The sequence below is a fragment of the Heteronotia binoei genome, chromosome 5, assembly GCF_032191835.1.
Source record: "Heteronotia binoei isolate CCM8104 ecotype False Entrance Well chromosome 5, APGP_CSIRO_Hbin_v1, whole genome shotgun sequence".
NCBI classification, from domain to species: Eukaryota; Metazoa; Chordata; class Lepidosauria; order Squamata; family Gekkonidae; genus Heteronotia; species Heteronotia binoei.
This window is the reverse complement of record NC_083227.1, coordinates 75,151,790-75,166,028: the sequence shown is the minus strand read 5'-3', so window position 1 is coordinate 75,166,028 and position 14,239 is coordinate 75,151,790. Positions and strand designations below refer to the sequence as shown.

The 14,239-nt window shown below is 44.8% G+C and overlaps 1 protein-coding gene across 5 annotated transcripts in view; it reads left to right on the top strand.

Annotated features, from left to right (window-relative positions):
- Positions 1 to 14,239, top strand: part of TMCC1 (transmembrane and coiled-coil domain family 1) — a 180,785-nt gene that overhangs the window by 150,385 nt on the left and 16,161 nt on the right. For 4 of the 5 annotated variants that reach the window (XM_060239644.1, XM_060239648.1, XM_060239649.1 and 1 more), the window contains exon 2: positions 7,405 to 8,336. In XM_060239644.1, the coding sequence (XP_060095627.1) occupies positions 7,405 to 8,336 (932 nt within the window). Of the gene's footprint in view, positions 1 to 6,163; positions 6,302 to 7,404; positions 8,337 to 14,239 lie in introns of those variants that run through there. The other variant, XM_060239647.1, reaches the window with a different exon arrangement.

Here is a 14,239-nt window from a genome sequence, read left to right as displayed (position 1 = left end):
AGAGTGTTTGTTGCCTCTTACCAAAAATATTTTCGGTATGTGGGGGTTTGTTTGTCTGTTTTTAAAGTGATTTAATCATAATCCTGTTTACTTATGGCATTTGTGATGTGCACCTTTATTTCGTGAACAAGAGAGAGTGAACTGGATGGCACATAGAAGAGTAGGTATAAAACCTTAAGTAAGCTGTTTTTCAAGTACAGGGGTGGGCTTCATATTGATGGCAAATTGTGCATGCCATTTGAGGAACCATATTGCACAGTTTCTAGCATAACCATAAGTAGCCTTTCCTAGGATGTTATTCAAAATGAGCAAAGAGCTGAAATTTGTTCATTCTTTGACTGAGCAGTGAGACCATTTACTCACACAAAACTATGTTTTGGGGAAGTAAAGCTATTTATGCTGTGAAGTAGTCAGTTTTTACTCAGTGGCTGACTATCTTGGTTAATGGGTTGACTAAGGTTCCTAGAATCTCATGGGCTAAAACTGTTGGGCTTTAAAAACCATGTCTGTGAATTTCTCCCACAGTTCACAGCTGTCAACAGGATCATCTTCCATTTAACGTAACATAACATAAAAGAAGCCATGTTGGATCAGGCCAATGGTCCATCCAGTCCAACACACTGTGTCACACAGTGGCCAATATATGTGTGTGTGCACACACACACACACATACATACTGTGGCTAATAGCCACTGATGGACCTCTGCTCCATATTTTTATCCAATCCCCTCTTAAAGCTGGCTATGCTTGTATCCGCCACCACATACTGTGGCAGTGAATTCCACATATTAATCATTTGATTTTGGACTTTTCCAACCAAGAAAAAAGATGAAGCATAAAAATTGATCACACTTCTAAAGCTGTTCTCCTTTTCTCAATATTACCACAAACACAGTCAGTAAAACTGCAAAGTGGGTTTGATTCTCATCATTGAAGAGGAATGTGGAAAAGAAACTCCAGAGTTCCATGAGAACATAGGAGTGGATGGATTATAAAGCACCTTTTGATACATTAGTCCATGCCTTATCTGTGATTATCAGGCAGCCTTCCAGTGTTCAGGTTTACAGTACAGTTAACTCAGCCCAATCTAGTTTCAGATCCTAGCAAGTTAGTTCTAGGAGGACATGAGTCCAATAAAGGTCTCTGCTCAGAACTGAACAATTGTTTAATTTGTGCTAAATTTCAAATTAAAACACGGAAATAATAATAATAATAATATAATAATTTTTTATTTCTATCCCGCCCTCCCCGCCGGAGCGGGCTCAGGGCGGCTCACAACATAAAATAAACACTACATCGGTTTTACATTATAAAACATGGTTAAAACAGTTATAAATTATTAAAATTAACATAACATAACAACATGGCGTTATAACATTAGATTTGGTAGACTTCTAAGAATAGGACATTAAAACATTTCCAGCAGCATGCCTAGCTTTGTCATTGATTCTGTCACTAGTTGAAGGCCATCCTGAAAAGGTGGGTCTTACAGGCCCTACGAAATTGATCTAAACATCTTAGGGCCCTCACTTCCTCAGGAAGTTGGTTCCATAGTAGTGGAGCAGTGACAGAGAAGGCCCGATCCCGGGTGGCCTTCAGTCTGGCCTCCCTTGGCCCAGGGATATTCAACTGGTTTTTCCCAGATGACCTCAGTGCCCTCTGGGGCTCGTGTGGGGAGAGACGGTCCCTCAGGTAGGTAAGTCCTCGGCCATATAGGGCTTTAAAGGTAATAACCAGCACTTTGTAGCGAATTCGGTATACCACTGGCAGCCAGTGCAACCCGCGCAGCCCCGGCTGTATGTGCTCCCATCTTGGGAGCCCCAGCAACAGCCTAGCCGCCGCGTTCTGCACCAGCTGCAGCCGCCGAGTTCGGCACAAGGGCAGCCCCATGTAGAGGGCGTTGCAGTAGTCCAGTCTCGAGGTGACCGTAGCATGGATCACCATTGCTAGGTCACGGCGCTCCAGGAAGGGGGCCAACTGCTTCGCCCGTCGAAGATGAAAGAACGCGGACTTGGCAGCGGCCGCTATCTGTGCCTCCATTGATAATGAAGGCTCCAGAAGAACCCCCAGGCTCCTGACCTTATGTGCCGCTTTAAGCTGCACACCGTCAAGAACCGGCAAGGGGATTTCCCTTCCCAGGGCACCGCGACCCAAGCAAAGGACCTCTGTCTTCGTTGGATTCAACTTCAGCCCGCTCAGTCTGAGCCAACCTGCCACGGCTTGCAATGCTAGGTCCAGGCTTTCTGGGACGGAGCCAGGCCGGCCATCCATTAGTAGATAGAGCTGGGTGTCATCAGCATATTGATGGCACCCAAGCCCAAACCTCCGGGCAATCTGGGCAAGGGGGCGCATATAGATGTTAAACAACATCGGGGAGAGAACTGCCCCTTGTGGCACCCCGCATACTAGTGGGTGCCTCCGGGACCGTTCCCCCCCAATGGCCACCCTTTGTCCCCGTCCTTCGAGGAAGGAGGAAAGCCACTGTAAGGCCAATCCCCCAATCCCCGTGTCGGCGAGCCGGCGGGCCAGTAGCTGGTGATCGACCGTATCAAATGCGGCCGACAGATCCAACAATATCAGCACCGCCACGCCGCCTCGGTCCAGATGCCGCTGGAGGTCATCCACTAAGGCGACCAGCACTGTCTCCGTCCCATAACCAGGACGAAAGCCGGACTGGTGAGGGTCTAAGGCGGAAGTGTCATCCAAAAAACTCTGCAACTGTAACGCCACTGCCCTCTCTATGACCTTACCTAAAAATGGTAGGTTAGAGACCGGTCGATAGTTTGCCAATTCGGCCGGATCTGCTGTACTCTTTTTTAGGAGAGGGCGGACCATGGCCTCTTTCAAAGATGTTGGAAATTGCCCTTCCAAGAGGGATCTATTTACGATATCCCGTATAGGATATCTAAGCTCCCTCTGGCAGGATTTAATTAGCCAGGAGGGGCATGGGTCAAGGTCGCAAGTTGTAGGGCGTACAGTTGAGAGGACTTCGTCGACTTCCCCAAGACTAAGCGCGTCAAAGTGATCCAAGATAACATCAGGAGACAGGCACGGAGCCCCGGGTTCATCTACTGCATTCAATGTGGCAGAAAAGTCCTGGCGGAGTGACGAGATTTTATCTGCAAAAAATTTCGCAAAAGCCTCACAGCCTATTTCCAATTCTCTCATATTTGGTCTGCCTTGGGGCAGAGTGGTCAATTTTTTTCAATTATCTTAAATAATTGTGCTGGGCGCGAATTTGCAGATGCAATCCTAGCCGCAAAGTCAAAGGCTGGCTTTGACTGCCATCTCATAAGACTTCATAAACGTTCTATAGGATGTTCTCGTCGCTTCGTCACGAGTATGCCGCCACCGCCTCTCTAGTCGTCTGAGACCCTGTTTCAGTTGGCGTAGCTCCGGGGTGTACCAAGGAGCCAGCCTACTTCGAGGGCGCAGAGGACGCCGGGGTGCAATTTCGTTGATGGCCCTGGATAACCTGTCATGCCAGGTATCTACCAGGTCATCAAGGGAATTGCTAGGGGGCCAGGGGTCCCGCAGAGCCCTCTGGAACCGCTCAGGGTCCATCTGACTCCGCGGGCGAGCCAAAATAGGCTCGCCGCCTATACAGGGTTGAGGAGGCGCACCCATACGAGCCTTGAGGGCTAGGTGGTCCGACCATGGCACCGCCTCTACTGCGATATCGTCCACCAAGATCCCGGACGCAAAGATCAGGTCTAACATGTGCCCGGCCTGATGCGTGGGGGTGGTGACAAATTGGGAGAGTCCTAGTGTCGCCATGGAGGACACTAGGTCCAGCGCCTGATTGGAGGCCGCGTCGTCTGCATGGACATTGAAGTCGCCCAAGACCATAAGCCTCGGGAACTCCAACGCCCAGCCCGCCACCGCCTCCATCAGGGCTGGTAAGGCGCCGGCTGGTGCGTTAGGCGGACGGTACACCAGCCAGATCGCCAACCCCTCCCCCACTTCCCACGCCAAACCGGCACACTCCAAGCCCTCGATCGTTGGGGCCGGGAGAGCCCTGAAGGAGTAACCCTCCCGTATGAATAGCGCCACCCCTCCCCCCCGGCCAGTTGTCCGTGATTGGTGAAAGACTGAGTAACCCGGGGGCGCCATCTGGGAGAGAGCCACCGTCTCTCCATCCCGCACCCAGGTCTCGGTCACGCAAGCCAGGTCCATGTCCTGCTTAAGCAGGTAGTCCCTAAGGATTGAGGTCTTATTATTTATGGACCTGGCATTACATAACACCAATGACGGAGACTGGCTTTCCCTCTTAGCCCCACTACCTGCCACCCTTGGGATGGGACGCAGACCGGAAGAGGGCCGAGCACTACCTTGTCTCCGCCTCCTTCCCATATAATTCCGTCTGCTCCCACCGTCATACCGTCCCCTCCCCATGAGCACTGGGATCCCTAGGCCAGACATCCGCTCCATACCTGATCCTTCACTAGTGTCAGTTTGTTTACTGCCCAGTTATCTTCTCCAGAGCTTAACCACCCTCACCCTCCTTTGTTTCACAATTCCAATTTGCCTGGCCCTTTAATTAATTAATCTATAGTTAATTAAATTAAACCTTCCCCCACCTTATCTCCATAATTTAATTGGCTAAAACTTTAATCGTCTGTGGCATATTAATAGATAATTAAATATACCCCCCTATTAACCCTCCAGTTTAATCTGCCAGTAATAATAAATATGTAATCGATCAAGCCAACAATTAATAAATCACTAATTAATTAACTAATTAACAATTTAGTCTCTTAAATTACCGGCAATAAACATCCCATGAGGTAGTCAAGCTACTAGTCTGGGCAGTGATCTTACATTCTTAAAGTGGTCTTACAGTCTTAAAGTGCTAGTGCTTTTGGTGTTTTCGGCTTCCAACTGGATTTCTGTTGGCACAGTCTATCTGTTGTCCCAGGTCCCAGGTCCGATGTTCTCCAATAGCTAGGGGGCTCAGGAGAGCTGAAACTTCCGCTGTGTCCCCCTAGTAGCCCGGATTGAGCCCTAGTGAGCTGGCTCAAAAGGGGTTCTAGCTCCGCCGTCACTGTCTCGGGGTGCAGTCTGGTTCTTATGCTCGGCTCGCCCGATCTCCGTTCACCGTTTGCCCCGTACAGGGCCACCTGGTTGCGGGCGTCTGGCTGTCGGCTTCGTTCGCACCCCCAGCTGTGATCGCCGTCGCGTCGTCCCCACAGCTTCCGTTGGCTCTGGTTGGAGCAGGCCAGCTGAGCTGCGTCTCGTCTCTTCTGCTGTTGCTGTTGTCTATTTCTCGCCGCCATGCGCGGTGCCTCTCGCTCTCACCGGCTGCTCCGCGCACTTCAGCCCACAGCTCCGTGTGTTCCTGGGTCGCACCACGACTCCAGTCAGTGGCCGCGTCTCCTCTCCGCGCCGGCCTGCGCTGGCCCGGCTCGGTCAGCACTCCAGCCCGCGGCCGCGTCCCTTCTCCGCGCTGGCCTGCGTCGGCCCGGCTCGACCAGTGCAACGCCCCAGCTCTCGACCCGCTCCACTTGCGACAGAAAGCCACCGCCACTTCGGTGTAAGTTGGTTTCTTCTTTCTAGCTCTAATGATGTCATGTTGCTATTTTTCATACACATGTTCAAGGCAGGGTAATACACAGAAATGTTTATTCACTTTCTGTTTTAATCTGTATAGTGGAGGGGTTGCCCCTTCATCCACAGAACCTCCCCAAAATGAAACACACTTTTGTGATGCACACTTCTAAACAATATTTGTGAATGTCTGTACATTTGTTTATTTGAGTACTGGGTGAGATTGAACAACATTCTCTGGAAACATTTTTTTAATTGAACTGTTGCTTAAATAACTACTTCCTTTCACAGAGAGGGTAGTTTAAAAATGTACCTTGCCCTTTTTACCCTAACCTGGAATGCCTTCTCTGGCTCAGAAAATGTTTTGGTTCTCACTTCTGTGTGTTAGTAGAACAAACTTGTGTTCCATCTGCTGGCAAATCTTCACAGTTTCCTTTTTCTTTGGACTGCTGCTTAAGAAAGGGCGAAAGCTTGTTTTGTTATGCCATACATACCTCTAATGATGTCATGTTGCTATTTTTCATACACATGTTCAAGGCAGGGTAATGTGCTTGTGGTTTGGGGAGGAGCTGTTGAGTAATTAAATGATTCATTGGTTTCTGTCTTCAGCTGCCTTCCTTGAGACTTTGTTTTACAGCATTCAGGGAGTGTATATGTGAGTGTATGGGTTAACTTTCGGCAGAGCGATGGTAGGCATGTTGCTTTTGTTCAAGACATGCATTGGGAACAGCTATTACGCCTCAGAAAAGCCAAGGTAGGCAACAGAAGAATTGTTTTCTTTCTTTACTGCAGAAGGAAAGTTTGGGAGACTTAGGAGGAGAAAATAAATATTAAGGCTTTAACTGTTGAATGTATTGATTAAGAGTAGCCTATTTGTTGAATGTTAAGTATTAATTTTGGTTATCACTTGATGATTACTAATAGACATGAGTTTAAGGCTTGTATACAAAGTATATTCTGCTTTGAGCCAATTTCAGTATCTCTTGTTTGCTGTAGATTTTGTATACTTCATATCCGTTGATGTAGGTTTTGGACAAAACTGATGTGGGTTATCTGGAAATCTGATATTGTGCCTTGACATATGTACCTCACATTATTATTATTATTATTATTTTAAAAAGCTCATTCCTTTTTCTCACCATCTTTTCCACCTCTTGTACCAGCATATTATTTCTGTGGCGAATACCCACTTTGGTGGCTGATACAATAGGCCATGCAAAGTGGGAAGTACTCATACCACTTGAGCGTACTTACATAAACTACTTATTTTACAGTGGATTATAAATGATTTATTTTGCTAGTTGTTTTATTCAAAATAGTTCTGAAAGTCTTGTTATCCTCTCTATCCTGTACTCAGTCATACTATTTATTCTATTGTGCCTTAGCCACTTGCTTTAATGAATCCTGCATGAGATTTAGCTGAGTTGCTTGAAGTCCCTTCATTACATTCTTCAGAACACTCAGATTAGCAGAGATGCTTACAAGGAGTGTTCCCTCTAAACTTAGTCAGTGTGAGCTTACAGTTTTTTAGCTTCTGGCTCACACAATTTTGTCTTAGCTCAGGAAAAATGGCCCCAGAGCAAATTAATTTATGCTGTAGCTCACAACTTTAATGCCAATAGCTCACAAAGTAGAATTTTTGCTCACAAGTCTCCACAGCTTAGAGGGAATATTACTTACAAGTATTCTTTTTACTTGCTTTTAAGGGTGGGAATTTTTCACCTGAAAATTAAAGAGTAAAGTGGTACCTATAGCAAATGAGATTTTTTGTTCTATAATGAAACTAATGAAAGCTTGCTGCTTTTTTGTATGATCTAGTTTTTTCTAATTTCTTTCCCCTCCCCCCTCTTTCTCCAGATCGAACGGTTAGATGTAAGCAGCCTAGCACAAACATCTAGTGCAGTGGCCTCAAGCACAGACTGCAGCATCAATGCAGACTCTGTTGATGGAACACCGGATCCTCAGCGCACAAAAGTGGCCATCACCCACCTGCAGCAGAAGATCCTGAAGCTGACGGAGCAAATCAAAATAGAACAAACAGCTCGAGATGATAATGTGGCAGAGTACCTGAAATTAGCCAACAATGCTGACAAGCAGCAGAGTGCTCGTATCAAGCAGGTGTTTGAGAAGAAGAACCAGAAGTCAGCCCAGACGATCCTCCAGCTGCAGAAGAAGTTAGAGCATTACCATCGGAAGCTGCGAGAGATTGAACAGAATGGCATCCCCCGACAACCTAAAGATGTCTTGAGGGATATGCACCAGGGGCTGAAGGATGTTGGGGCAAAGGTCACAGGCTTCAGTGAAGGAGTGGTAGACAGTGTTAAGGGTGGACTTTCTAGTTTCTCCCAGGCAACACATTCAGCAGCAGGTGCTGTTGTTTCCAAACCTCGGGAGATTGCCTCGCTCATTAGGAACAAGTTTGGAAGTGCAGACAATATAGCTAATCTGAAGGACTCCTTGGAAGAAGGTCAAGAAGATGGGACTGGGGGAAAGACTTTAGGGGTTCATAACTTTCATTCAAGCCCAAAATATGGTAGTGAGGAAGATTGTTCCAGTGCCACATCAGGCTCTGTGGGAGCCAACAGCACCACAGGGGTCCCCATGGGAGCACCAAGCTCCAAAACAAACACTCTGGATATGCAGAGCTCAGGGTTTGATGCAATACTCCATGAGATTCAAGAAATAAGAGAGGCTCAAGGGCGACTGGAGGAATCCTTTGAGAACCTCAAGGCTCTCTATCAGAGGGATTATTCCTTGATAATGCAGGCTTTGCAGGAAGAGAGATACAGGTAAGCATTTAACAAAGTACTCTTTCACCATTACTGTTTATCTGCTAGGGAAAATGCAGAATCGCCTGGGTACATTCACAAAACTCTGCCAGACTTTTGTATATCAAGCAGCATCCTTTCGGATAATTCAGAGGGCAGGCTTATACTCACTATCTTTTACTCACTCAAGTTCCTTCCGTTCCTCTCCTCCCTCTGTCCATTTGGCACCTATCATAGTTCTTCCTTCATGAGTACGGTATCCCAATTCAGAATAGTAATTAGTGCTATCACACTCTTTCCTAACCAATCCCATAATCTTGTTCTTGATGGAGGAGAGATTTTTGAGCAGGACCCCATCAGTTGCCTTCATAGATGAAAGTGGAAGGGTATTTTATAGGAAAACTATCATTCTAGTCTTCTAGGGCTCCAAATATTGAAATCAACATTTTGCAATAACTGCTCTGCAAAAGGTCTCAAACTGTATGGCATTAATAGCATTTATTTGGCTTTACTCCAAGTCAAGCATAAGTGAACAGCGGTTAATTATTGAGCAAAATAAATTCAGATATACTGTTTGTGCTACTTAGGATGCTTAGATGGTAGAACCCTTGAACTGATACTAATGAGATTTGGCTACTTTTATGTAGTTTGCAGATTGGAATGGTTAAACCAAAGAAAGTGTAAATTTTCAGGTCCTTTGCTGTGGTTGGCATATAATGATCCTCCAGCCAGTAATGTGAAACACAATACTCCTTAAGGAGCACGAGTGGATGCTATAAAGTAGACTAGAGTGTGGCCTTTTTAAAAAGCAACCTTGAACTAATGTGTGTAGGACTGGAAAAGTCTTGGCAATTCTCAGTCTGGCAAAACAGCCACTGTGATTCTGAATGCATTTAAAGGTTTTTGGGACTCGCGTATTGGAATTTATTAGGAAGCTACTTGATGGCTAACACAAGAGTTGTTTATCACGGCATTGGCCAAAGAGTCCCCCATTGCTACCCTCTGTCCTGTATTCTATAAAACCAACTTAATTCAGTCACTGGTTACCGTGAATCATTCCTTGGGTATTCTGCTTTAACGCTATGCCAAAACCCATCTTGTATAAGAATTTGTGAGAAGTTGTGTAAATTGTGCTGCAAACATTGTACACCCTGAAAGCATAACTTTGTACTGTCAATAGGCAAGCAGATTTGTTTGAACTAGCAAGATATGTTTTATAGGGATAATTTAGTTTACATGCAAACTTCAAAACTGGGTGGGAGAGGGCTTTTGCCAGTAGCTAGAGCCATGAGCAAAGAGAACAGCAAACATGGGAAAAATCAGGTTGTTATGGAGAATTTCCTCTTGGCACTGAGGAAGTGGCTATCTTTTGGTTTCTGAATCTTTCATACAGATTGTTGATGCATCTGAAGTAATCCTATGTTGTCAGGTCATCAGTTCATCTAGGCCAGTGCTGGGTTTTTTTCCTGGCATCTGTTCTTCAATTAGAGTTTTTTTTTCTCTTTTTCTGTTATCTTGGAATACTTTTAACAGGAGATGCAGTGGTCTGTACCACTTTTACTTTCTCAGTTTTTCCTCAGCAATCATATGACTAGACCAGGGGCCTGGGAAGGGGGGTTAATATGTTTTGGATCTTATTTTACTGTCGAAGATATATCTATCATTTAGATGGCATAGTTCCGCATCTCAAAAAGCTCTGAGAACTGTACTTTTGCAAAGATTTTGAGAATTCTGCTGGATCTCTAGCAGTTTCACAAAACAGCAGTATGTGGCTTTTTTAGAAGAGTAAATAAAAGTGCTAGTAAAATCGGTTTTAGGTTTCTCTTTTAGACCCATAGAACTGTGTAGCAAGGAGGACTTGGATGTCTTCTACTCTCTAGGCTACTAGTCACCTTTGCTGCTTAAGAACATGGCAGAAAATATCACTTCTTGTCAAAGAACAGTATGGATTTTTTTTCCAACTGTCCCTTCTCAATTAGTTTGCTACTTGAATGGAGGACACTGCTCTTCAAAAGTAAAACCTGCCGTCTGAAAGTACTGTTAATTAAAACAGGGGATTTAAACTATTGCCAGATAAGTTAAAGGGTAGTGTAGGTTGTTAGTTTCCTTAATGGAAAGGAGAAGTTACTGCTAATGCTTTAGTGAAAAGCAGAACTGATACTGTTCTCAGTTTTCTTTAGCACAGCTTTGTGAGGGCTCCCTTTTATGGCACATTTATAAGTGAAATGCTCCAGGAAAACAAACACAAAGTATTATAAGAAGACCTTAAGTGTGTTAACTAAGAACAATTTTTTGTGTGGAAGGATTCATCCCTATTCTTTGTGTGAAGTTTAGTAAAGCACATTTTTAAATATCTGAGATGAACTAGTAAGCTTTCCCGACTCCCTGTGATGCGTGGGAACCAGAGCCAACTGAGGCAATCTGCTGAAGGCTACCAGTAGAACCAGTATCAGAAGTGTTAAAACAAAGTTTGAGTCCAGTGGCACCTTTAAGATCAACAAAGTTAAATCTGGGTATAAGTTTTTGTGTGCATGCATGCTTCTTTAGAAACCTGAAGAACTGGCATCTGAAGAAAGTGTGCATGCATATGAAAAACAAGGTATTACAAGAAGACCTTGTGTTAACTCAGTACACTTTTTTGTGTGGAAGTATTCATCCCTATTCTTTGTGTGAAGTTTAGTAAAGCACATTTTTAAATAGAACTAGTAAGCTTTCCCGACTCCCTGTGATGAGTGGGAACCAGAGTCAACAAAATATGAGGCAGCCTGCTGAAGACTACCAGTAGAACCAGTATCAGAAGTGTTAGAACAAAGTTTGAGTCCAGTGGCACCTTTAAGATCAACAAAGTTAAATCTGGGTATAAGTTTTTGTGTGCATGCATGCTTCTTTAGAAACCTGAAGAACTGGCATCTGAAGAAGTGTGCATGGATATGAAAACATGTCCCCAGAATTAAACTTCGTTGGTCTTAAAGGTGTCATTGGACTTAAATTTTGTTCCATTGCTTCAGACCAGGGGTGGCCAAACTTGCTTAATGTAAGAGCCACATAGAATAAATGTCAGATGTTTGAGAGCCACAAGACATGAACATCAGATGTGGGAGGGAGCGGAAGGAAGGAAAATAGATGGGGAGGGAGAGGTGGAAATAAAGCAACTAACTTAGAATCATAGAGTTGGAAGGGACTCTAGGGTCTTCTAGTCCAACCCCCTGCACAATGCAGGAAACTCACAAACATCTACTCCTAAATTCACAGAATCTTCATTGCTGTCAGATGACCATCTAGCCTCTGTTTAAAAACCTCCAAGGAAGGAGAGCCCACCAGCTCCCGAACCTGTTCCACTGAGGAATCACTCTAACGGTCAAGAAGTTCTTCCTAATGTTGAGCTGGAAACTCTTTTGATTTAATTTCAACCCTCTGGTTCTGGTCCTACCTTCCAGGGCCACAGAAAACTATTCCACACCATCCTCTATATGACAGCCCTTCAAGTACTTGAAGATGGTGATCATATCACCTCTCAGCTGCCTCCTCTCCATTCTAAACATCCCCATCTCCTTCAACCTTTCCTCATAGGACTCTGTCTCCAGACCTCTCACCATCTTCGTCACCCTCCTCTGAACCCATTCCAGCTTGTCTAAATCCTTCTTAAAATGTGGTACCCAAAACTGAACACAATACTCCAAGCGAGGTCTTACCAGAGCAGAGTTAAGTGATACCATCACATCACATGATCTGGATGCTACTTCTGTTGATACAGCCCAAAATTGCATTTGCCTTTTTAGCCACCGCATCACACTGTTGACTCATGTTCAGCGTATGATCCACTAAGACCCCTAGATCCTTTTTCGTACATACTATTGCTAAGACAAGTCTCCCCCATCCTATAACCATGCATTGGATTTTTCCTACCTAAATGCAGAACTTTACATTTATCTCTGTTAAAATTCATTTTATTGATTTTAGCCCAGTTTTCCAGCCTGTCAAGGTCATCCTGTATCCTGTTTCTGTCTTCTTCTGTGGTTGCAACCCCTCCCAATTTCGTATCATCTGCAAATTTAATAAGCATTCCTTCTATTCCTTCATCCAAATCATTGATAAAGATGTTGAACAAAACAGGTCCCAGGACAGATCCTTGAGGCACTTGTCACTCCTCTCCTAGAGGATGAGGAACCATTCACAAGCAATCTTTGGGTACGATCTGTCAACCAGTTACAGATCCACCTAACGGTAACAGGTTCAAAACCACATTTTACCAACTTGAAATGCATTCTCCAATCCACTGGCTGGCTTGGCTTGGAGAAGTAATTTAAAGAGAGAAATGCCTTCTCCAAGCTGGCTGAGGGGTGGTGGAGACTTTAAGAGCCACACAACATGTGTGAAAGAGCCACATGTGGCAAGTATTTGAGCTTCAGCGTCAGCATCTGACCTTCCAGTGAACAGTCTGGGTTGATTTCCCTTAGGATTGACTGATTTGATCTTCTTGCAGTTCAAGGGACTCTCAAGAGTCTTCTCCAGCACCACATCTCAAAAACATCTATTCTTCTGCGCTCGGCCTTCCTTATGGTCCAGCTCTCGCAGCCATACATTACTACTGGGAATACCATCGCTTTGACTATACAGACTTTTGTTGGCAGGGTGATGTCTCTTTTTTATTATACTGCCCTGGTTTGCCATAGCTGTCCGCCCAAGGAGCAAACATCTTTTAATTTCATGGCTACAGTCACCATCTGCAGTGATCTTGGATCCCAGAAATTTGAAGTCTGTCACTACTTCCATGTCTTCCCCTTCTATTTGCCAAGGTATGGTAGGACCAGATGCCATGATCTTGTTGTTTTTTTATGTTGAGTTTCAAATCCTGTTGTTAGAGGGATTTGCCATAAGGTTCCATGGTGGTTCTAAGGCTTTGGTTTCCTGTTCCTGAACTTCCTTTTCTTTAATTAGAGTTCTTGACCTTTGTCTAGTTTCTGTTTGTAAATCTCTGTTTCTCTGCAGCCTGTTTTGTTCCTGCCATCCCTGGCCTTGTAGCTGCTTTTGCTTTCACTGGGACTGGGTGTTGCTGGAGCTGTCTCTCTCCTGTTCCTCTGACTCTTCCCATCCCCAGGATTATTTGAGGACAGCATGATTTCTGCAAGTCACTCCCTGTGCGGTAGGGCTGCCAGTAGTTAGGCAGCCTGGCTTTTGTGAAAGTTGCTTCTGTCTATTGGATACTGGATGTGGCCTCATAGTCGAGACAGATTCGGTGCTCCTCCCAGCTCTCTCCTCCCTGGCAGTTTAGCTCTATCTTGATCTCTGTTCTTTTTGCAATCTCTGCTTGATCAGCTAGACAAAACTACAAAACAAGCCGCTCCTTATCAGCTTTTAGAATGTTTCAGATGTTTATTTGGTAAGTAGGGACTTTCTGTGCTGTGGGAGTTCCTGTTGAATCTCTCTTGTTACAGGTCATGCCCCAATTTTAAAAAAGCACCCTTCCGTGCACACAGTGAAACATAAGTTCATATAGCTAAGGTGCATTCCAGTGATTTCCTCATGACCAGTGCTACTTTCTGTAGGTTCTTCTAAAAGAACAATTATATTGCACTGTGTTACAATTTTTGTGAATTGTGTTATCCCAAAAAGAAATTGCTCTTTGAAGTAGATCTAACAGTTTTATTAATCTAGAGCTGGAGTGGACAAACTGTGGCTTAAGAGCCACATGTGGCTCTTTCACACATACTGTATGGCTCTCAAAGCCTCCACAACCATTGGCCAGCTTGGAGAATGCATTTAAAGTAGCTTTCTTTCAACTTCCACCTCCTCCATCTATTTTCCTTCCTTCCTTCCTTCCTTCCTTCCTTCCTTCCTTCCTTCCTTCCTTCCTTCCTTCCTTCCTGTTTGGTGTAGTGGTTAAGTGTGTGGACTCTTATCTGTGAGAACCGTGTTTGATTCCC